The 23,837-nt window shown below is 41.8% G+C and overlaps 1 protein-coding gene across 3 annotated transcripts in view; it reads left to right on the forward strand.

Annotated features, from left to right (window-relative positions):
• The first annotated feature begins 11,126 nt into the window (after positions 1–11,126).
• SLIT2 (slit guidance ligand 2) overlaps positions 11,127–23,837 on the forward strand; it is a 441,790-nt gene continuing 429,079 nt past the window's right edge. For 2 of the 3 annotated variants that reach the window (XM_073574660.1, XM_073574661.1), the window contains exons 1-3: positions 11,128–11,869; positions 14,367–14,438; positions 15,775–15,846. In XM_073574660.1, coding sequence (XP_073430761.1) covers positions 11,664–11,869; positions 14,367–14,438; positions 15,775–15,846 — 350 coding nt within the window. In that variant the 5' untranslated portion in view covers positions 11,128–11,663. Of the gene's footprint in view, positions 11,870–14,366; positions 14,439–15,774; positions 15,847–23,837 lie in introns of all 3 variants that reach the window. The other variant, XM_073574662.1, reaches the window with a different exon arrangement.

The following is a 23,837-nucleotide window of genomic DNA, read 5'->3' on the forward strand; positions in this document are numbered from 1 at the left end:
GTCCACAGTGCACAACATAATCAAGAAGTTTACACTCCATGGTGCTGTAGCTAATCTTCCTGGAAGTGGACAGCAGAGAAAAAATGATGAAAGGTTGCAAAGCAGGTTAGTCCGGATGGTGGATTAGCAGCCCCATTCAAGGTCCAAAGAAAGTCAAGCTGTCTTGCAGGCTCAGGCTTCATTAGTGTCAGCACAAACTATCTGTTGACATTTAAATGAAATAAAATGCTATAGCAGGAGACCCAGGAGGACCCCATTGCTGACACAGAGACATAAAAGACCTAGACTGCAGTTTAACAACATGTACTTGAGTAAAGCCCCCGTCACACATAGCGATCTTGCTAGCGAGATCGATGCTGAGTCACAAGTTTTGTGACGCAACAGCGATCTCACCAGCGAGATCGCTGTGTGTGACACTAACCAGCGACCGGCCCTCCTGCCGGGTATCGCTGATCGTCCTGGAATAGCCAGGACATTTTTTTGATCACTGGTTTCCCACTGGCCAGCACGCATCGCTGCGCGTGACAGGCGGGAGACCAGCGATCAGCACGCTGGTAACTAAGGTAAACGCAGGATTTCTAAGCACCGGGCGATGCTTAATGTGTACCTTAGTTACCAGCGTGCTGATGCAGGGAGCTGCTAACCAAGGTACACATCTGGTTTCTGAGTGACACATGCCCCTTTGAAACCCGATGTGTACCTTATTTACCAGCTCCCTACATCAGCGCGCTGGTAACTAAAGTACACAGCGACACTGCGCGCTCGGCGTCGCTTGCGCTGATCGCTGGTGAAGCTGTCTGTTTGACAGCTCACCAGCGATCATGTAGCGACTCACCAGCGATCCTGACAAGTTGATATCCTTGTCAGGATCGCTGGTGAGTCGCTATGTGTGACGGGGCCCTAAGCCAATATCCCTCTGGGAAAGCATCTTGTGGACAGATGAGACCAAAATAGAGCTTTTTGGTAAAGCACAACATTCTACTGTTTACCAAAACGGAAAGAGTCCTACAAAAAAAAAAGAACATAGCACCTTCAGTGAAATATGGTGAAGGTTGTTTTGCTTCCCCTGGCACTGATTGCATTGACTGTATGCAAAGCATCATGAAATCTATAGATTTTGTGTTGCAATGTAGTGCCAAGTGTCAGAAAGTGGGTTTGGACCCAGCAGGACAATGATCCCAAACATACTTCTTAGAAGCACCCAGAACTGGAAGGAATCAAAGCGCTGGACAGTTCTGAAGTGGCCAGCAATGAGTCCAGATCAAAATCCCATCTGTGAGGATATCTTAAAATTTATGTTGTTAGGAAGACCCTTCAAATATGAGAGACCTGGAGCAGTTTGCAAGAGTGGTCCAAAATTCCAGTTGAGATAAGAAGCTTGTGATGGTTATAGGAAGCGATTGATTGGAGTTATTTATTCCACAGGGTGTTCAACCAAATAAGCTGAGAGTGCCAACAATTTTGTCAACACCATTTTTGTGGTTTTGTGTGAAATTATGTCCAATTTGCCTTTTTTTCTGATTTTTTGTGTTGTTGCAATACAAAGGAAATAAATGTGTATAACAAAACATGTGTAATTGCAATAATTTTCTGGGAGAAATACTTCATTTTCTGAAACAATATCAAGGGTGCCAACACTTTTGGCCATTACTGTATATTTATATATAGAGTGGGGAAAATAAGTATTTGATACACTGCCGATTTTGCAAGTTTCCCCATCTACAAAGAATGGAGAGGTCTGTAACTTTTATCGTAGGTACACTTCAAATATGAGAACCGGAATCTAAAAATAAAAAACATAAAATCATATTGCATGATTTTTAAATAATTAAATTGCATTTTATTGCATGAAAAAAATATTTGATCACCTACCAACCAGCAAGAATTCTGGCTCTCACAGATCTGTTACTGTTTGTTTAAGAAGTCCTCCTACTCTGCACTCATTACCAGTATTAATTGCACCTGTTTGAACTCGTTACCTGTATAAAAAAACACCTGTCCACACACTCAATCAATCACACTTCCACTTCTTCACCATGAGAAAGAGCTGTCTAATGACACCAGGGACAAAATTGTAGACCTGCACAAGGCTGGGATGGGTCACAGGACAATAGGCAAAAAGCTTGGTGATAAGGAAACAACTGTTGGCACAAATATTGTAAAATGGAAGAAACACAAGATGATTGTCGATCTTCCTTGGTTTTGGCCTCCATGCAAAATCTCCCCTCGTGAGGTAAGTATGATCCTAAGAAAGGTCAGGAATCAGCCCAGAGCTACACAGGAGGACCTTGGGATCAGTCTCAAACATTACCGTTAGTAACACAATGATCCAGCGAGGCATTGGAGAAGCATGAAGTACAAGCCCAAGAACACTGTCCCAACAATGAAGCATGGTGGGGGAAACATGCTTTGGGGGTGCTTTTCTGTAAAGGAAACAGGACAACTGAACCATATTGGAGGAAGGATGGATGTAGTCCTGTAACGTCAGAATTTGGCCAACAACCTCCATTGAAGAAAGGTCATGGCTGGGTCTTCCAGCATGACAATTACGCGAAACAAACAGCCAAGGAAACTAAGGAGTGGCTTGGTAAGAAGCATTTCAAGGTCCTGGAGTGACCTAGCAAGTCTCCAGATCTGAACCCAATAGAAAATCTTTGGAGGGAGCCGAATCTCAATGTCGCACAGTGACAGCCCCAAAACCTGAAAGATTTGGAGAAGATCTGTATTGAGGAGTGGGCCAAAATCCCTGCTTCAGTGTGTGCAAACTTGGTCAAGAGCTACAGGAAATATCTGACCTCTGTAATTGCAAACAAAGCTTTCTATACCAAATATTAAGCGCTGTTTTTCTATTGTATCAAATTTGTGCAATAAAATGCAAATGAATTATGTAAAAATCATACAATGTCTCTCACAGTTAAAGTGTACCTTCGATAAGATTCACAGACCTCTCGATTCTTGCAAAAATGCAGGGTTCATAACAAGTGCAAAAATACAGCAAAAAAGGCGGGCTGCCCAGCGCTATCAAAATACATCCCATGGGAACAGACACCACTGTTTACAAGACCAAATGGGCCCAACTGCACCCCGAAAAATAAAGTACAAAAAACACATAAAAAATGTGAGATATTAGTTGATATTTTGTCAACACACATCTTTTATGTGTTTTTTGCACTTTATTTTTCGGGGTGCAGTTCGGCCCATTTGGTCTTGTAAACTGTTGTGTCTGATCACATGGGATGCATTTTGATAGCGCTGGGCAGCCTGCCTGATCTAATAGAAGGGCGTAACTAATAGGCTGTTAACCTGGACGCTGTGCATTGCCATAGTGTGAACAGCGCCACATGCAAATCTTTATTGTGCATTAATATACCAAGTAATCGCTCCCTCCATGGATTGGTAGGATGTGAGCGATTGTCTCATCGGTATTCTTGCACCTGTGTTGCCACCATCTTAACTACATGGGTCCACTGCATTTGTTAGGAGGCCTGGGCAGGTAAGCATCTCTGCCTTTTTTTCTATATTTTTGAATTTGTGGAGGATTTTCAAGTCCTCTTTTTGTGCTATTGCTGTTTAGTGTTCATAACAAGTACAGCAAAACAGATAATATTGCACAATCTTCAATACAGGTCCAAAATGTGTTTTACACTAGGTCTGAATGTTAATGATGACACTTCCTTTTTAAGTAACAACAGACACACTTCTAACTAATAACACTTAACCAGCGAATAGCTGCAGCAAAGCAAATAATGCAGTCCAATGTTGGGGCCCCGATTGCTGCGGATGTTGGTGCACTTTCAGGAAACTTTGGTGCACTTAATAATAAAATGAAAACAAAATCCCTTTCACTGCTGGTCCTGTTCTAAACACCTCCCTTACGAATTGAATCACAAGTCCCAACAATGCGTCTTATGAATGGAACTGCAAGTCTCAGCAATGCTCCCATATGAAAGGAGCCACAAGTCACACCAATGGGATCCAATAGCCGTAGTCTCTGTACTCAGCTTCCACCGCAGGTGTTACATTTAGGTAGAAAAAACAAGATGGCTCCTGGCTGACTGAGCGAACTTAAGGGAACACATTAGTCATTGTTGTGTATAGTGCCTGAATGGCATGAAAATGCCTAATGTGTATAGGTACAGAGGACACGTAAGACAGGTGTATTTAGCCAGATTCTTCCCACCATATGGGGTCAGGCATATAAGGCATATCATACTTGGAAACAGCCTGTAATTCATAGCTGAGGGACGACTGAAAAGGTATCCCACGATCCATTTTTGGATCTGCCAGATTCTGGATTCTCTGATATAAACTTTTTTCCTTTCAGGCCATCGGGGGTTGATATCAGTTTTTGCCCCCGGTGGCCGCTGGTGTTACTACATGTTTAGTCTGCTTGTGGAGACCACTCCCTCCTTCCTATATAAGGTCACCTGGTACACCAGCTGACTGTTGGTAATAGCAGGTTCTTTGCAACCAACCTTTGAGAAGAGAGGAGCTATTTGGAGCAGCGCTTTTTGCAGCCTATCTGGAGCAGTGGTGTTTCTGCTAAAAGCTGAGTTCGGGTGCCTTACTCTGCTGCCTAGGAGCATTGTTCTAAGTTGTTTGTTTTCCCTGTCAGTTATTTTCCCTTGTGTTGTATTAGAGCAGCGGTGGGACCAGTGTCCGCACATACCAATTCCCTAAGGAGGGCTAGGTGCAGAGTGAGTGAGGGCTGAGGTATCCTGGTCGGCGACGGTTTGAAAGAAGCCGTATAGGGACGTCAGGCTAGTTCAGGGACACAGCCTCAGGAGAGTGCAGGAGGTGTCCCGTTCTCCGTTCCCTATTGCAAGGCCCTCCATTGTAATTGTATCCCCGATGTCCCCTTGTCTGTCTTGGTTGTTTTAGTGATCGACCGATCTTCAGGTCGCGTCACACAGAGCCAAGTCACAGCGTGACAGCTTCTTGATGGAATTCCGATTGTAGTACTTGGTTTTGACTATAGATCACTTATCTCCTACACACATATAGTGATATTCCGTTAATCTGGCTCCAGATAGATCGGCATATGTAGGATAGAGCCACCATTTTTATTTATCTTGTGCCATTCTGGGTCGCCCTCGCACACCCAGGGCAGCGGGGTACTCGGTACCGGGCCGGTGTCAAGGTGGGAATGTGTCACAGCAGCGGTGACCCGGTCCGTGGCCCTGGGTGCCCAATATCAATGGCGGTGATGTTAATGGTGTAATAGTTTATTTGGATAGTTCATGACGCCACCCATGGTGTTTGGCAAGTAAGGTGTTGAGCCAACGCTGCATGCAGATCCGCTGGGACTGATGGTGTGGTGCAGCAGAGATGGTATAGCTCCCCACAGGTGGAGCTGTGGTCCCAGGGCAGTGTAGGTGCAATGAATGAGGAGAGGCGCAGAATGGTATGGAGGCTGGTACCTAGGTGTAGTGGTGCGGGAATAACTGGAGGACACCCGAGTATGCAGTTCCAAAGCTTTATTCACTATTTGCAGTTCACACAACTGCCTGCCTCCGTACTGTGTTCTCCAGGTCAGGGCTCCAGCCAACCTCCAGACAGGATAGGATTCTCCCTTCCACACTCCGCCAACATGTACCTTACTGAACGACTCCTCCAATGCGCCTTTAGGTGTGAAGCACTCCAGTACTTAGTTACCCTGGAATGCCTCTCTATAGGTGTTCCTAGTCTGTACTTGTATGACAGACAGCTGTAGCCTGCTTCGGGGACTCCTCACTGCGTCCCGGCTCTCTATTCAGTTGCTGTTGTGTTCCAAGTCTATGATGGGAGCAAGGCGTTAGCGGCTCACTACTCCGCCGGTGTCTGTTGCCAGACATAAAGATCCAATCAACCTCGGGGACCAGGCCCCGGCCTTTGCGCTATCTGGGCTGGAAGGGTTCTCTCTCTTTCTCAACCTGCTTCCCACCGTCCTTCTATTCTCCTTCGCTCCAATCTGTTCTCTCTCTCTCTTATGGAAGGTTAGGTTATCAATCTTATCAGTCTCTTTCTCTGGTCTTTCTCGTGCCAGCAGCCCAGATCACTGGGACCTGCTGCAGCACGTCCCTCAGACACCCATCTTCTCTCTTCTCTCTCCTCTAACCAACTAACCACTAACTTTCACTCTTCCCACTCTTTTGTATCATCTCTCTCCACCCGCCTCCCAGCACATCTCGTGTTACGAAGCAGGGTTCCATGAGGGGTGCTCTGCTAACCCCCAGCCTGAAGCTGTTAGGTGGCTCCACTGAACTATCCTGTGTGTGGAATGCAGGTGTGGAGCGTGGTCAGGAGTTCCCACCCTACCTGGATGGTGGGGCACTACACCTTAGGAGAAGGTGCAGTACCTCTGTGGCAACTGAAGCCTCAGGGGCACCACATACCCCCCCCGTTAAACACAGCACGTCCACGGGCTGCAAGACAACAAAAGTACAATACAGGAACACACAAAAAAATGTAAATGCTATTCAACAATACTTATCTAATCCTCCTAATGTAGGAGGCACATTTCTTAAATGTTACAAAGAGGTTAACTTCCTATCTTAGTATCAAAAATTTACTTAAGTGCAATTCTTAATTCAAAGTGCTATACTCATCACATTTTCTTTATTACATTTTCTATCAATTATTCTCTTTTTCTTTCTTCTACTGGACGCAAGACACTGACCATCGACTCTTGGCCTGTCACCTGTCACTTTCAATTCTGTATTCTTCATTCAATTCTCACATTCTATCTAAAAAACTTTTCTAATTCCCTGTATCAAATATTCTATAAAAGACATTTACTTTTCACAAGACACAACATTATCAAATACGTTGTCATAAAAACATTCAAAAATTCTTGCAAAGTGCTGAACACTGCTCCCAGCCGGGATTTCTTGCAGTGTCCCTTGAGGTAGACATCATTCTTCGAAAAGTGTCCATGCAAAAACATTATCTTCGCAAAGTGTCTTTATATGTAAAACCAAGAAAGGGCAACTAAAGAGGTGCAACTATTTACAATAAAAGTTTTTGGATCAATCAGCGTCTATGATCTCCACAGTTCCATTTCAAAAACAACGCTGCCAATCAAAAACTGGGCAACATGATAAACAAAAAGAAGACAAAGGCACAACTGGTGCAACAAACCCTCCTGGGTAACGAGATTTAGTAAATTATTTCAATTGTGGTCCCCTCCTGAGGTTCTGGTAGCTGAACTAGAACTGTTCTCAGAGGTAGTATCTTCGTCCCATTGACTACTTGCTAGCCGCATATACTCAGTCTCCCATAGAGAGGGATAGGGACTGGTGGGGCCCAGGGAAAGGGCCATGGAGATTTCTACTGTCTGTGGGGATATGGGTCCCTCCAGTTCCATAGGAAGTTCAGGAGATAGTGCCGCAGCCCGAGGCCGCCAGCCAGGAACAACTTGATCTTCCTCCCCCATAGGCACTGCAGCCGGGGATCATCGGCGAAGGTCAGTGGGCCCGTTCCTATCTGTGGGTTCCGCTCCCAAAACCAGGGTCAGACCGGGGGTAGCGATCATACCTGGCGTTTCCAGCCGCGGTTCCGCCTCCAGTTCCTGGTGGTAGATGGCAGCAGCCGCAACTCCCGGAGTGACTGGTGGAGTAGGCCGCAGTTGGATCCATGCCGGGACCAGGCCGGTCTCAGCTGGGGTTGACGGCGGAGGCCGGTGCCACCACGCCCGGTCCAGGTGGAGACGCGGTCCCGGTCCTCCACATTCTGTTCCAGAGCCCTCATGTATCTCCTCCGGACGCGGCTCACCCAATGACAGTATCGGTTGTGAGGCGGTGGCGGACGCAGCTGAGGATGAATCAGCAGTTGCAGCCTCTGCAGGGGCGGCCTAGAGGTGGGTGGCTTCTCCCCCCTTGTTCTTCTGTCTTCTCATCTGCTTTCATCATGGCGTTCTGGCGTTCTTCTTCTTGCTCCGCCCTTCTGCTCGCCACTGGCTTTCTCTGCCCCTCCTTCCGGGGGTGGCGTCTTCTTCCAGCGCCTCCATACCAAGCCAGTATACGAACCCCTCGGGGGGTGGGCCATGCATCGGTCACATAGTAATTCAGGCAGGGATGGCCAAAGACTCTTCGCGGTCTTTTCTTAGGACCTCCCATCTCTTCACGCCCTTCTTCTCCGCGCCAGCGGCCATTTCTAATGTCCATTTTACAGTCTATTAAATTTGGTCTTCTGCACATTTTCAAAAGTTGTAATTCCAAGGCACACAGAACCCGATGGCATCGGGTCTCGTCATCCTGTTCGTGATGCCAAAATTGTGTCGCCCTTGCACACCCAGTGCAGCGGGGTACTCGGTACAGGGCCGGTGTCAAGGTGGGAATATGTCACAGCAGCGGTGACCCGGTCCGTGGCCCTGGGCGCCCAATATCAATGGCGGTGATATTAATGGTGTAATAGTTTATTTGGATAGTTCGTGACGCCACCCGTGGTGTTTGGCAAGTAAGGTGTTGAGCCAACGCTGCATGCAGATCCGCTGGGACTGATGGTGTGGTGCAGCAGAGATGGTATAGCTCACCACAGGTGGAGCTGTGGTCCCAGGGCAGTGTAGGTGCAATGGATGAGGAGAGGCGCAGAATGGTATGGAGGCTGGTGCCCAGGTGTGGTGGTGTGGGAATAACTGGAGGACACCAGAGTATGCAGTTCCAAAGCTTTACTCACTGTTTGCAGTTCACACAACTGCCTGCCTCCGTACTGTGTTCTCCAGGTCAGGGCTCCAGCCAACCTCCAGGCAGGATAGGATTCTCCCTTCCACACTCCGCCAACATGTACCTTACTGAACGACTCCTCCAATGCGCCTTTAGGTGCGAAGCACTCCAGTACTTAGTTACCCTGGAATGCCTCTCTCTTGGTGTTCCTAGTCTTTACTTGTATGACAGACAGCTGTAGCCTGCTTCGGGGACTCCTCACTGCATCCCGGCTCTCTATTCAGTTGCTGTTGTGTCCCAAGTCTATGATGGGAGCAAGGCGTTAGCGGCTCACTACTCCTCCGGTGTCTGTTGCCCGACATAAAGATCCAATCAACCTCGGGAACCGGGCCCCGGCCTTTGCGCTCTCTGGACTGGAAGGGTTCTCTCTCTTTCTCAACCTGCTTCCCACCGTCCTTCTATTCTCCTTCGCTCCAATCTGTTCTCTCTCTTTTATGGAAGGTTAGGTTATCAATCTTATCAGTCTCTTTCTCTGGTCTTTCTCGTGCCAGCAGCACAGATCACTAGGACCTGCTGCAGCATGTCCCTCAGACACCCATCTTCTCTCTTCTCTCTCCTCTAATCAACCACTAACTTTCACTCTTCCCACTCTTTTGTATCATCTCTCTCCACCCGCCTCCCAGCACATCTCGTGTTACGAAGCAGGGTTCCACGAGGGGTGCTCTGCTAACCCCCAGCCTGAAGCTGCTAGGTGGCTCCACTGAACTATCCTGTGTGTGGAATGCAGGTGTGGAGCGTGGTCAGGAGTTCCCACCCTACCTGGATGGTGGGGCACTACACCTTAGGAGAAGGTGCAGTACCTCTGTGGCGACTGAAGCCTCAGGGGCGCCACAATTCAATCCCCAGGACTTTACAAACATCATCACTCACTGTCCCCATTGGAGATCGCAATCTAAATTCCCTATCAGTGTGTTTTTGGAGTGTGGGAGGAAACCGGAAAACTTGTAGGAAACCCACTCAAACATGGGGAGAACAAGAGGTTGTCCTAGGTGGGGTGTTAAGCAAGGACCCAGTGCTACAAGGCAACAGTGCTATCACTGAGCCACCGTGCAATATAATATAGACTTTACAACACCAAAACCAAGCAGTGGTTTCCTTATAAGTACATATTATATACTATTATACAATCATCCCAACAATCCAGAATATTTGCTAATCCCATAACTACTACTACTTCTACTAGTAATAATAATTAAAAATAATAATAATGTCATTTTAAATATAAAAAATTATATGACAATAAAAATACCACTACTAATTAAATCAAATGAAAGAATAAACATAATAGTTATGTTATTTTAAATACAAAAAATAATGTGACAATAAAAATACTGCTAATAATGTAATGAAAGAAGAGAATACACAAAATAATAATAATAATAATAATAATAATTTAAAAACAATACCGTAATTTAATTTTAAACATAAAGGAATAATGTGGCAATAAAAATACTATTAATAATATAATGAAAGAAGAAAATAAACAATATAATAGTAATTAAAAACACTAATTTAATTTTAAATAAAAAAAATAGTGACAATAAAATTACTACTAGAAAGAAAATGAAAGAGAGAATAAACAATATAATAATCTGTTGTGTGATTATAAAATAATAATAATAATAATAGCAATGATAATAAATTCAAAAAAGTTGGGCTGTAACTGGACAACTTAAATATAATAATAATATTTCTATAGCGCCGACATATTCCGCAGTACTTTACATTTCAGAGGGGACTTGTACAATATAAAGATAAATATAAAGATAGATGTAAAATATATATAAAAATAATATAAAACTATACAAGTCTGTACAAGTCCCCTCTAAAATGTAAAGTGCTGCAGAATATGTTGGCGCTATAGAAATAAAATTATTATTATTATTATTATTATTATTATTATTATTAAATACATTTAGAAAAATGAAAATTAACTAAAAACACACAAAAAAGCAAAAACAAAATCTATATCTTTAAAGGAACAAGGTACATAACAGGATCCTAAAGTTCAAAGGGCCACTTTTTATCAGCCCAAACAGTAGTATATCATTGCACAGAGACATCTGATGATCAGCAGATTGGCTCATTGATCGGGTTCATCACAAGCAGACCTATCATTGTTGACTTTGGAGTGGCAGATGGATAGTGTGGTGAACAGCCAGGCATACTAAAATGACTCTGCCTCCAAGTCTGCTCCCTATCAGCCTCCCCCCCATCCTCCACCAAAGCCCCCTGTGCTTTCAATAGAAAGGGATCTTCCCATGGTGGTGACGGATTGCATTGCAGCCCTGTAGGAGGCATTCATCTCCAAAGAAATGTGGTTTTGTGTGTTTAAGTGGGACTATGCTATTGGATTTGGAAGTGCCTGGTGTAAGGTGCTGTGCCTTTAAGAGCAGTGTGTTTGTTTAGAACCTCCTCCTCTCTCAGGCTGCAATGTGCAGTTAGTTAGCAGCCAGGCTCAGGGAGGCAGCATGCTCAGTGTATGCTCTGTGTATCCGCCAGGCTGGAGTGACATGCTATGCAGTCAATGAGACCAACTTACTGTGCCTAGATACCAGCAGCCTGGCACAAGCTGCATGCACCAAGCCTGAGGATATCAGAGTAATACAGGGGCAGGACACAGAGCCTGGCGGAGATGCAGAAACCCATTCACTGCCTGGAGGATTGCTCTGGCTGCTGAAGGCACAATTCACATTCATCCCACTGGCCACTGACGGGAATATAAAAGCTCAGGAACAACAACAAAAAAAGAGAAGTTGCTTTTCATTTTTTGCCCTGTGACATGAACACAAGCCATGCACTTTGGATAAGCGAGTGTTGTGCCAGGTTGCAAACTTGTGAATAAAACAAGTTCCTCAATAGAGACTGGCAACCCTAACAATTCTTACATATCGTCTTCTAAGCTTTTTTTTTTGGCATTTTTCGGTTGGGTATTTTTTATTTTTTTTTTGTTCTTACCAAATGTTTTTGGGATTTGTAAAGAAGAAAATGTGTGGCATTGCTTTTTGGAAGCTGTCCATCTCGGTTGGGTTAGTGTTGGTGATCCTGAGTGAGGTGGCACCTCAGCCGTGCCCGGCTCAGTGCACTTGTACTGGAACGGCGGTGGACTGTCATGGGCTAAATCTGCGCAGCGTGCCACGCAACATTCCCAGGAATACCGAACGACTGTGAGTGTACATCTCTTTATTATCTATTATTACAGATCAGATAACCCAGAATATAATCACAGGCATCTTGTGATTTTTGTTTTGGACACTGTTAATGATTAACATCATTGGGGGCCTCTTAACTTAGAGATTTTGGGGGGAGATTTTGGAAAGAAAGCAGGGACCCATAAAGAAGCCCATTCAATTCCAAAGAGAGAATAGAAATGCCATTTAGATATCTGTCATAGCTTTTAATATAACCTTCGGTAACCAGGAAAGGTCTCTGATTACCCATCAATAATGTCGCCTAACACTAGCAGACATAGCGTTAATACGATAATGAGTGGACTTTATTAGGCAAGTGCCATGCTCAATTTGACTGAAATTCCAATCCTTCCCTTCAGTGAACCATGCTTTCCCCTCCTTACAGTCCCAGCAGTTTTTTGAGCTCGACCATCATCAATATTTCTACATGACATAACAAATGGTGCAATAGCCTTCTCTCTTCACGGTGGCACCACTTCTCTCCAGCCATGGGACGCACTGGATCATTCATCCTGAAACAGTTTCCCAGTGTGCACAGATGTAAATCCTTGAAGCATTGCCTTTTTGCCTGTAGCACATTACTGGAGCACTTAAATCTCACAAGGGCAGAGAACATTACACAGTGCCGGTGACGTCAATAATGGGAATGAGAAAGTGTCCGGTTTATCAGCATCACTTGGTTTGACTGGACGAATGCCACTTTTTTTTTTTTGGCCATGATTAAACGATACTGTTTTGGGACAAATCAAAAAATGTTCCCTTTGATTGTTGAATAAAGTCATAAAAAATGCCAAAGTGGGAACCTTACACTGACATCAAATTCTAAAGAAAAAAGTTTTCGGAATCAGACTCAAGATCTTGTATTTCTTTTTTTTTGGGGGGGGAGGGGGGATTTCTTGGTTCAATCAAAAATATTTAAACTTGAGAGTCCTCAGTGATTGATACCTTTTAATGACTAACCAAAAAGATGGTAACAGATTTCGAGGTTACTTGGTTCTCTTCTTCAGGTAGTCTCGAATTCTTGCTATTTGTTACCATCTTTTTTGGTTAGTTATAAAAAGGTATCAACCACTGGGAGGCCTCTCAAACTGTATTATTTTTGACTGAACCAGAAAATCATACCCCAGAAAGAGAAGAATTACAAGATCTTAAGTCTGATTCCTAAAATCTTTCTATGTTCTGGCCAATGAGGAACAATGATATATTTTTCCTTGGTTCAATCAACTCATAGATAGTCTCCGGTGGAATCTTCTCTCTTCTTAAGATGTTGACAAGTCAAAGTTTAGGCAAATATTGCATTCAATGTCCTGACATGTAGATATAATCTTTGAATAATATTGTACTAAAAATATGTCATGGCTGCTATTGTCTGGGGAAGTTTCCCTCTTCTAAACTTTTTTTTTTGTTGTTTGTTTAAGTGCTTCTGTGTAGTGGAGGCTAATCAGGAGTCTCATTCAGACAACGTTTAAGGCCATAAGAAAAAGTTAGTTTCCGAAGCAATAAATAGATTATTGTAACTGTATATCCATTATGGTACGGTGTGATAGTTTAATATGCAATAATTGGAGCGTCGCGAAGGGTGGGGGTGTCCAAAACTACTCCAAAACAGATGGTCCAAATATTTTTTCACTTTTTTTTCTTTTTAAATAAAAAAAATAAATACACATAAAAGTTTGTTTTGACAATGGGGTTAATTTGGAATTTGGTTTGGTTGCACTGGTCCATATGAGGGCAAGGTTAATTGGAGATGGTGAACTGAGATACTAGGTAAAGTGTTACTGTGCAGACTCTGTATAAGTGCTAAAATAACACATATTATCTAATTTAAGCAGTGTGCTGGTGATTTCCTTTAAAATATCCCAAGAGTGAAACTTTTTTTTTTCTTTCCTAGTTTAGAATCTTTTGAACTTCAAAGACTTGATACTGACTTTTTTTTTTTAACCCAGTAATGTTTATATAAGGAAATCAGGCCATTATAGCCCATAAACAGCCTTCCTGCTGTTTTTCCTTCTTAAATTATTATTAAAAATATTTTTTATTACTGGAAATGTATTTGTTTTCTTTTTACAGCTTTAACATTTTTTTTTTTATTCAAAGTCCGTACAATTAAATATATTTTTAATAAACCCAAAAAAAGTTTCTTAGCGGTTGCACTGTGCTGATGACAGCTGTCGGATGTCTAACTAAAATTATTTTATGATGTATTCAAATATTTTTTTTATTTTTTTCAAAGTCGCACTATGAAGACACTTTTGGAGCCTTCTTCGAGATAAGGTTTACAAATGTGTCGTTTTATCAGGTGAAGTTTGGAACGTAGTTATCTTTTAAAGATAATATTGATCTCTTGCCAAAAAAAGTTTTAAACTTTTCTAAAAAGTAAAAAAAAAGTTAAAATAGAGACATTGCTAAAAGTGTGGATACTGTAATGTGAAACCCTAATATATTTCTTAACCTTTTTTTGGCATTTTTATAGTGATCTGAATGGAAATAATATTACAAGGATAACCAAGACAGATTTTGCGGGTCTGAAGCATCTACGTGTCTTGTGAGTATTTCATATCCTCGCGTGTATTCTTTGGAAGTGTGAAATGTTTATATTGTTTTTAAATCTTTTCCACAAATCTTTATTTTACATTATATTAACAAAAAAGAGAGAAATATTTCTAATTAAAAAAATATATAGTGTTTAGTTTTGTGAGTTTCTGGGTATAGGGTAACAATGTGAGGGTTTTTTTTTCACTTCTGGAAACAGCTTGAAGGATTGTGAAAAGTTACTTCTGCTTTCTAATAACATAACTTCTGTCATCTGCAAGTGATTAGTTATAATTGTAATTGTGTTCAAACACTTTCACAGAAATGTATGGGATTCTGCTCAGTGTTATCTCCGCTGACTATTGTTTTCAATTAAAAAGTACAAAAAAAGATATATAATCTGGCATACATTCCCTTTAAATAGTTCTATAAGTGCTGATAAATTAGAATTCCAAAAAATGTCCTAGTATTTTTTTTTTAAGATCTACAAAACTTTTAGAAAATGTCGGAAGGCGTTTATTGCAAGTTTTTAACCGAACCAAAATCTCAAATTTTTTATATTTTTGTAGATTTTTTTTTTTATTTCACTTTATCATTTTTTTTAAACTTTAACTTCTATTCGTATTAAGACCAAAACACATTCTAAAATATTTTTTTTTTTTAAATTTAAAAAAATGACCAAATGATAAACTTTTGTTTTTCTTGTACGAGTCTTTAATTTAATTTGACGTAACATTTCATTTTGGAGTTTCAATATAGTACACTATAGGAACAAAAAAAGCGCAAATAGGGTCTTATCCGGGTTGATATTAAAAATATAAAAGAAATTCACTCACCTATTGCAGGAGAGATCTGGCATGAAAAATTAGTAGTCAGCTGCTGCACGTCCAAAGGTCAAACAAGTCACCGCTGATATAACAATTCTTATGGAACTAATTTATGGACTTCCAAGCGCTGCTTGACAAAATACAGGATTCCAATTATGGTGGAAGATTAATCATTTATTCCCAACGCGTTTCGAAGTAAGAACTACTTCTTCCTCGGGGATGTTTGTCATCCCCTGAGAAAAAAAGTAGGTCTTACTTCGAAACGCGTTGGGAATAAATGATTAATCTTCCACCATAATTGGAATCCTGTATTTTGTCAAGCAGCGCATGGAAGTCCATAAATTAGTTCCATAAGAATTGTTCATTTTGGAGTTGAGATGTGAGAATTGATGAACCTGTAAAATGATGCCATTCAGGCCTTTGTCACTGACTAAAGAGTAAGACTGATGTGATGTTAATGCTTTGCTGATTAGTGGTGTATTAAACCACATCCTCACTTTCTTTTCTTTTTTTTTTTTACAGGCAGCTTATGGAGAACAAGATTAGTACGATTGAAAGGGGAGCATTTCAAGATTTGAAAGAGCTGGATAGACTGTACGTATTTGCGATTTGCGTACTTAACTTTTTTTTTTTAGAGCTTTTACCTAAGTAGAGAGATTAAATAATCCAAGTGGGAATTCATAATTTGGATGTGAACTGTTCTGCCTTCATAAATGCAGATTCACAAAGTTTAAATATAGATGTTGGAAGTCCCCAATATGTAAGAGTGTAAAAAAAGACTTAGCGTAAGCTAGGAAAGCTATTTCATTGCTTTTTTTGTAATCCAGGTTTTCCAGTAGGAAAAAAAATTAAGTGATTTTTCTTTATTTTTATTTTTTCTTACCAAACTACCAAGTAACATAACTGTTTAGGAAATTATGTTCAGGGTATTACAGATTATTATTCTTTTCCTGTGCCAGTACTTCTACCATATAATTAGGAGCTTTCAGTACACATTATGTAAATCTTAATAGCTAGCATGGTTGAGGGCAGTCTTCCAGGAAATTGTCCTTCTTAATTAATAGAAACTAGCCAGGAAAACTGGATTAGCCAGTTTATTTACCTCCTCTTATTTGACTTAAACCACTGATTATGGGTCCAACGTGAATAACGATAGACGGTACAAGTGATGAAAACGCATTATGGTTGAAACATAATATATATTGCTGTGGCAGCTATGCCTGATCTGTTTGCAAATTGATACCAATAAATCCTGACTCAATGGAGGCCGTCAGGTTTCTGGTACTTTTGATGACAAGAATTCAACTGTAGAATGCCAAATACGTTGAATGATCTTCCTTCGGTAGGGAAATTAAAATAACTGCTTCAAAAATTTAGTAAGCCTTGAGGAACGGACTCCAAGAGGATCGCACATCCTTTGTATGCATTAGGCCCCATATTTTTTCATGTACATAAAAATAAAAAGGACTGATTTTCACTTGTGTGTCGGTTCGAGTTTTCATCAATGTCCGTTCTGGTCATCAGATTTTCATAAGTGATTTTCTCAGAGCGCTGTTCATGATTTTTCATGCATACATAGAAATGTATAGGTGATTTTGTTCTCCTACTAGTAGCAAAAATGTACATGTCTCAGTGTATGTTTTGGTGGACACATGGTGAGCAACAAATAAAAGAATGGGATTGTGAGTAGTACGATAGGCTTTAATAGGTATCTGTGCTAACCAAGAAAATCATAGAAAGAACATATACTTTGTTCATTGACAGTTGGATGAGGCCTTAGTTTCTGGTGGGCTCAGCCAACGATCTATCTACTGAAATTTTAGCTGTCCATGCTCATCACATTAATGTTGGCAGGGTCCTCTGAAAATTTTACGTCCATGGAGTTCTCCTGGCTGTCTCCTGATACTGACTGGTATCGGAGATGAGCATCGGACATGTCAACATGCATGATCCCTTGTTTGCCAGGAGACAATCTTTTGTCCATCTACCCACTGAAAAAAATATATGCTTGGTCATGTCAAGTCGGCATGTTTATAGGGAGTTTGGCTGATATTTGATTGTTTTCTCATGTATATGACTTTAACTAAATGGATGCTTATAGAATCTCCTGAAGAAACCTTGTATCATAAAATAATTAAACACAGAAGTGACCTTGTGTTTTTGTGTTTTTAGGTAGTGCCAGATAATAATCAACCTTCATAGGTTTTGTCAGTCCCCACTTTTATCCCTTAATCCACTTTATTTACTTGTGAATGTTGTATAATAAGGTTTAAATCCCTGACATGTTATCAGAGATGAGTTTTCTTTGTTTTTCCCAATGTGTTTTGTGTGATGACATCATTACAACAAACTGTTTAAATTTAGACATTCCTGCCATGTCCCAGATAAGAGCCATAAAGGACAGTAAGATGTGATCACTGAAAAGATAAGTGTATGAAAGGCTATCAGGACAGCAGTGTTTGTGTTCATGTGTTTCTTAAGGCCCCGTCTCACTAAGCAATCTCGGTAGCGAGATCGCTGCTGAGTCACAACTTTTGTGACGTAACAGCGATCTCACCAGCGAGATCGCTGTGTGTGACAGCGATCAGCGAGCGGCCCCCCTGCCGGTATCGCTGTTCGCTGCAAGAAACCTCTGGACATTTCTTTGGTCTCTGGTCTCCCGCTGGCCAGCACGCATCGCTGTGTGTGACAGCGGGAGACCAGCGATCAGGAGTAAAAAATAATAAAAAAAAATAAAAAATATAGTTATTCTCACCTTCCGATGTCCCGTTCAGCCATCCTGCCTCTCTCCACGCTCCGGTCCCATTGATCCTTTGCATGAATGACCGCGAGACTTTGTTATCCCTCGAGACCGTGACATCTCGCGGTCATTCGTGCAAAGGATCACTGGGACCGGAGCGTGGAGAGAGGCGGGAAGGCTGAACGGGACGTCGGAAGGTGAGAATAACTATATTTTTATTTTGATACTATTTTCTACAGCGATGCCGGGCGCTCGGCATCGCTGTGCTGATCGCTGGTGAAGCTGTCTGTGTGACAGCTCACCAGCGATCACATAGCGACTTACCAGCGATCCTGACACCTTCATATCAGTGTCGGGATCGCTGGTGAGTCGCTTAGTGTGACGGGGCCTTTAGCAGAATTCTTCATTCATTACTTCACGTACAATATTTCAGCTGACTAGTAAAAAACAAGGTCAAAACCTTAAAAAAGGAGGAAAAAAACCATGACATGTTTTGTGTAGTTTATATCAAGCCCATTCAAAGTCATTCATGATGTAAACTTCTCAATGTTATCTCAATATGGCCAACAATGTTCACCGACTAGCAAAAGGGGAACAATGTGGGTAAGAATGTTTTGAACTTTTAACTTTCAGGCTCCTTTTCTCATACACCCATTACAGCTTCGAACGTGAGACTACCATCATTTTATAGACCATGATCGTGGCTATCTCAAAACATAAATCTGACTTGCAACTAGCATATCATTAGTTATGCAGATTCTTGCCTTATTACTGCATGGTTACTGTTTTGTTCCTGGTGGTGGAAAAATCTTTTTTTCTTTCTGTATACTACATATTACAACCTGTTCTCACATTCCTTAATAGCTCAGTGTGTTATTAGGTTGAATCCCAAGCGAATGGTCACTGGTTCGAATTGAGGAGCAGCCAAGAAGATTTCCCAAGAAAAGAGAAACAGCATTATCCAGCTCATCAATAGCAGTCTCTCCACCAAATAAATTGCCAAACTGCACCATGTAAGTGCCATGAAAGTTGGAAGAATACAAAATGAAGTCTGTCCATCCATTCAAATGCCAAGAGATGGATGTCCAGGCAAAATATTGTTGTCAACAAGTCAGCTCATCACAAGTGGAGGTGGCTCACATGTTTTGTAACAGTGAGATCACAGACCTCCATGTAAGCACCGTGCGATGCACATTAAACAAGTCTGGAATGGTGGACTTAAAGAAAGTGACGAAGCCTCGACTTTAATATCATCACAAAAAGCGTCTGCGCAAGATTGCAAAAAAACACAAAAAGTGAACAGTAGAATAATGGAAATGGGTGATTTGAAGCGATGAGATAAAAGTCAATAGTCTAGGCTCTGATGAGTGCAAATGGGTCTTGAAGAAACAAGATGACATAGGGCTAACAGTCGAGAAATTGAAGGAACTGTCTGATGTGGAGTTATATCACAGCCAAAGGCGTTGGATACTTGACCAGGATTGATGGTGGTCTCAATGTTGAGCTATGTGTGAGTGTTCCTACAAGATGAGTTACTTCGTACACTCGAGTCCTATGGGTATAAAAAGGATGACATAGTGTTCCAGCAGGACATTGACGCAAAGCATACATTGAGATTGGTGAAGAAATAGTTCAATGACAATGAAGTAGATGTGCTGGATTGGCCCCCACAGTCCCCAGACCTCAGCCCAATCAAACAATTGTGAATAAAGTTGAAGAAAAAGCTGTATACATACCCAAGTTAGTTGACCAGTATGAACAAACTTTGGGAATATGTAGAAGTCAGATTTTGGTGCAGACATGCTTGACTCTGATCGAGAGCAAGTCCAGAAAGATTCAGGCAGTGTTGGGAGCCAAAGATGGATTTACAAAATACTGACAAAATAATAAAACTTAAAATTTAGATTTTTAAGAGCAAAACAGTAACAATGCACTGACATGCATAGAATCTTCAGAACTAATCATATGCTAAATGGTTGCAAGTCAAACTTAAGTATGAGATATACAAGATGATTGTCTACAAAATGCTAGTAGTCTCAAATTCTATGCAGTAGTGGATAATGAATTATTGATCCCGAAAGTCAAAAGTTCGAAAAAATTTTACCATTTTACTCATCAGTGTAACCTCCACATTTACTGTAGATAATGGACATGACAAAATACAGTTTCATGATGCACAGAGACGTAAGAGAACTCCAGTAGACTTCTGTGGAGCTATATTATATCGCTCTATGCCTTCATTTTCATACAAATACATACAGATGTTTATCTGATGGGTTCCATATGGTCTTTGGATTTTGTTATGTTTAGATATACAGAATACCCAAGAAATACCAAGCTGTTTTTGAAAAGCACAATTAAATGTTGATGATGAAAACATTAGAAAATCCAGATAAGGGTTCAATAAGAATTTGTGTACAAGCCCTCATACTCTAAAGATCCAGTCACACACAGCGATGATTTTGTGACGCTACAGCGATCTCGCCAGCGAGATCGCTGTGTGTGACGGGGATCAGCGACTGGCCCCCCTGCCGGTTATCGCTGATCGTGCTCAATCGCCCTGGGCCATTTTCGATCGCTAGTCTCCCGCTGGCCAGCACACATCGCGTGTGGCAGCGAGAGACCAGCGATCAGCGACACTGGACGCTGGTTTCTAATGTAAACATCGGGTATCAGGAGCCGCGGCTCCTGGATACCCGCTGTTTACCTTGGAAACCGGCGTACACGCTGGTTTCCAAGGTAAACAGCGGGTATCCAGGAGTCGCGCGGCTCTTAGAAACCCGATGTTTACCTTGGAAACCAGCGTGTACGCGGCTCCTGGATACCCGATCTTTATATTAGAAACCAGCGTCCAGCGTCGCTGGGCCTGATCGCTGGTGGGGCTGTCTTGTGACAGCTCACCAGCGATCAGCCTAACGGTGTCCCAGCGATCCCATCATGTCGGATCGTTGGTGGGATCGCTGGGACATCGTTATGTGCAACAGGGCCTTAACTGATCGGCCGAGTGAGAGTTTGTTCTGGATTATTTGCTTTGTAAATGTGGTATCGCTCAGCCAACGATGAACCTAATTCATCAGCTTTTTGCATCTTTTATGTTTATTACTTTGACTTGCTTATAAAGCGCCATTATATTCCACAGAGCTTTACATACATCATCACTGTCACCACTGGGGCTCAGCATCTTAATTCCCCATCAGTATGTCTTTGGAGTGACGGAGGAAACCAGCGAAACCAAAGGAAACCCACACAAACACGGGAGAGCATACAAACTTTTTACAGATGTTGCTCTTTACGGAGTTTCAACCCAGGACCTCAGTGATGCAAACTCTATGTAAACTGAAGGATCAAATTAAAGATCATTCTTCCCCTAATGATTACATTGGCCTCTAAATGAGCACAGATCATATTGGTCAAGTTCTCCATAGTCCTCCCTCATCTCTGTCTACACCCTACCTTTCTACTCCGTTCCACTAATGACCTAAGATTAACATCCTCTATAATCTGAACCTCTCATTCCCATCTCCAGGACTTTTCTCATGCTGCACCAGTTTTCTCGAATGCAGTACTACAAAAAATCCCATTAATTCCCAGTATCCACAGTTTGAAGCGTGCCCTAAAAACACATTCTTTAGACTAGCCTATTACCTCAATCCACTAATCTAACTATCTATCCCATGTTCTCTCTTCCACATAATCGGTAACTGTTTGTATCTGTACACATAGTGTCTGGCAATTGGTTCATGCAGCATTATTTGAATGCCCCAATTTATTACAGTTAGGTCCATATATATTTGGACAGAGACAACATTTTTTTCTAATTTTGGTTCTAGACATTACCACAATGAATTTTAAACAAAACAATTCAGATGCAGTTGAAGTTCAGACTTTCAGCTTTCATTTGAGGGTATCCACATAAAAATTGGATGAAGGGTTTAGGAGTTTCAGCTCCTTAACATGTGCCACCCTGTTTTTAAAAAGACCAAAAGTAGTTGGACAATTGACTCCAAGGCTATTTCATGGACAGGTGTGGACAATTCCTTCGTTATGTCATTCTCAATTAAGCAGATAAAAGGCCTGGAGTTGATTTGAGGTGTGGTGCTTGCATTTGGAAGGTTTTGCTGTGAAGGAAACATGCGGTCAAAGGAGCTCTCCATGCAGGTGAAACAAGCCATCCTTAAGCTGCAAAAACAGAAAAAACCCATCCGAGAAATTGCTACATCATTAGGAGTCGCAAAATCTAAAGTTTGATACATCCTGAGAAAGAAAGAAAGCACTGGTGAACTCATCAATGCAAAAAGACCTGGGCACCCACAGAAGACAACAGTGGTGGATGATCGCAGAATAATCTCCATGGTGAAGAGAAACCCCTTCACAACAGCCAACCAAGTGAACAACACTCTCCAGGAGGTAGGCGTATCAATATCTAAATCTACCATAAAGAGACGACTGCATGAAAGTAAATACAGAGGGTTCACTGCACAGTGCAAGCCACTCATAAGCATCAAGAATCAAAAGGCTAGACTGGACTTTGCTAAAAATCATCTAAAAAAACAGCACAGTTCTGGAAGAACATTCTTTGGACAGATGAAACCAAGATCAACCTCTACCAGAATGATGGAAAGAGAAAAGTATGGCGAAGGCGTGGTACAGCTCATGATCCAAAGCATACCACATCATCTGTAAAACACGGCGGAGGCAGTGTGATGGCTTGGGCATGCATGGCTGCCAGTGGCACTGGGTCACTAGAGTTTATTGATGATGTGACACAGGACAGAAGCAGCCGAATGAATTCTGAGGTATTCAGAGCTATACTGTGTGCTCAGATCCAGCCAAATGCAGCCAGCTGATTGGTTGTCGTTTCATTCTACAGATGGACAATGACCCAAAACATAAAGCCAAAGCAACCCAGGAGTTTATTAAAGCAAAGAAGTGGAATATTCTTGAATGGCCAAGTCAGTCACCTGATCTCAACTCAATTGAGCATGCATTTCACTTGTTAAAGACTAAACTTCAGACAGAAAGGCCCACAAGCAAACAGCAACTGAAAACCACCGCAGTGAAGGCCTGGCAGAGCATCAAAAAGGAGGAAACACAGCGTCTGGTGAAGTCCATGAGTTCAAGACTTCAGGCAGTCATATTCAACCAAGTACTAGAAATGAACATTTTATTTACACTTATTTACTTATTTAATCTGTCCAATTTCTTTTGGTCCCTTTAAAAACAGGGTGGCACATGTTAAGGAGCTGAAACTCCTAAACCCTTCATCCAATTTTAATGTGGATACCCTCAAATGAAAGCTGAAAGTCTGAACTTCAACTGCATCTAGAACCAAAATTAGTAAAATGTTGTCTCTGTCCAAATATGAATGGACCTAACTGTATATTGATAGTTGGACCATACACAACAAGGACTTTATTTTTATTTTTTGTATCCTCATTTTTTCCGCATAGATTGTAATGTCTTATGTATAATTCCCCTCTGATTTGTAAAGTGCTTTTCAGGCTATGTGCCCACGTAGCGTTTTAAAACGCTCACTAAAAACCGGACTCCTTCCCAGAAATCGCGCGTTTTTTTCCGCGCGATTTCACCGCGATTTTACCGCGATTTTCGCGTGCGATATTCAAGCACTTTCCAAGCGATTTGAAGCATCGCTTGGAAAGTGATTGACAGGTTGGTCACACTCGTCAAACATAGTGTTTGACAAGTGTGACCAGGTTTTTACTATTGAGGCCGCCTATGCGGCATCAATAGTAAAAGATAGGATGTTAAAATGTTAAAAAAAATAAAATAATCGGGGTATATTTACCTTCCGGCGTCCCGCGCTGCATTCCCGGGTCTCAGCGTT

This window comes from Dendrobates tinctorius, unplaced genomic scaffold (assembly GCF_039654945.1).
Source record: "Dendrobates tinctorius isolate UK_male_01 unplaced genomic scaffold, ASM3965494v1 ptg000039l, whole genome shotgun sequence".
NCBI classification, from domain to species: domain Eukaryota; kingdom Metazoa; phylum Chordata; class Amphibia; order Anura; family Dendrobatidae; genus Dendrobates; species Dendrobates tinctorius.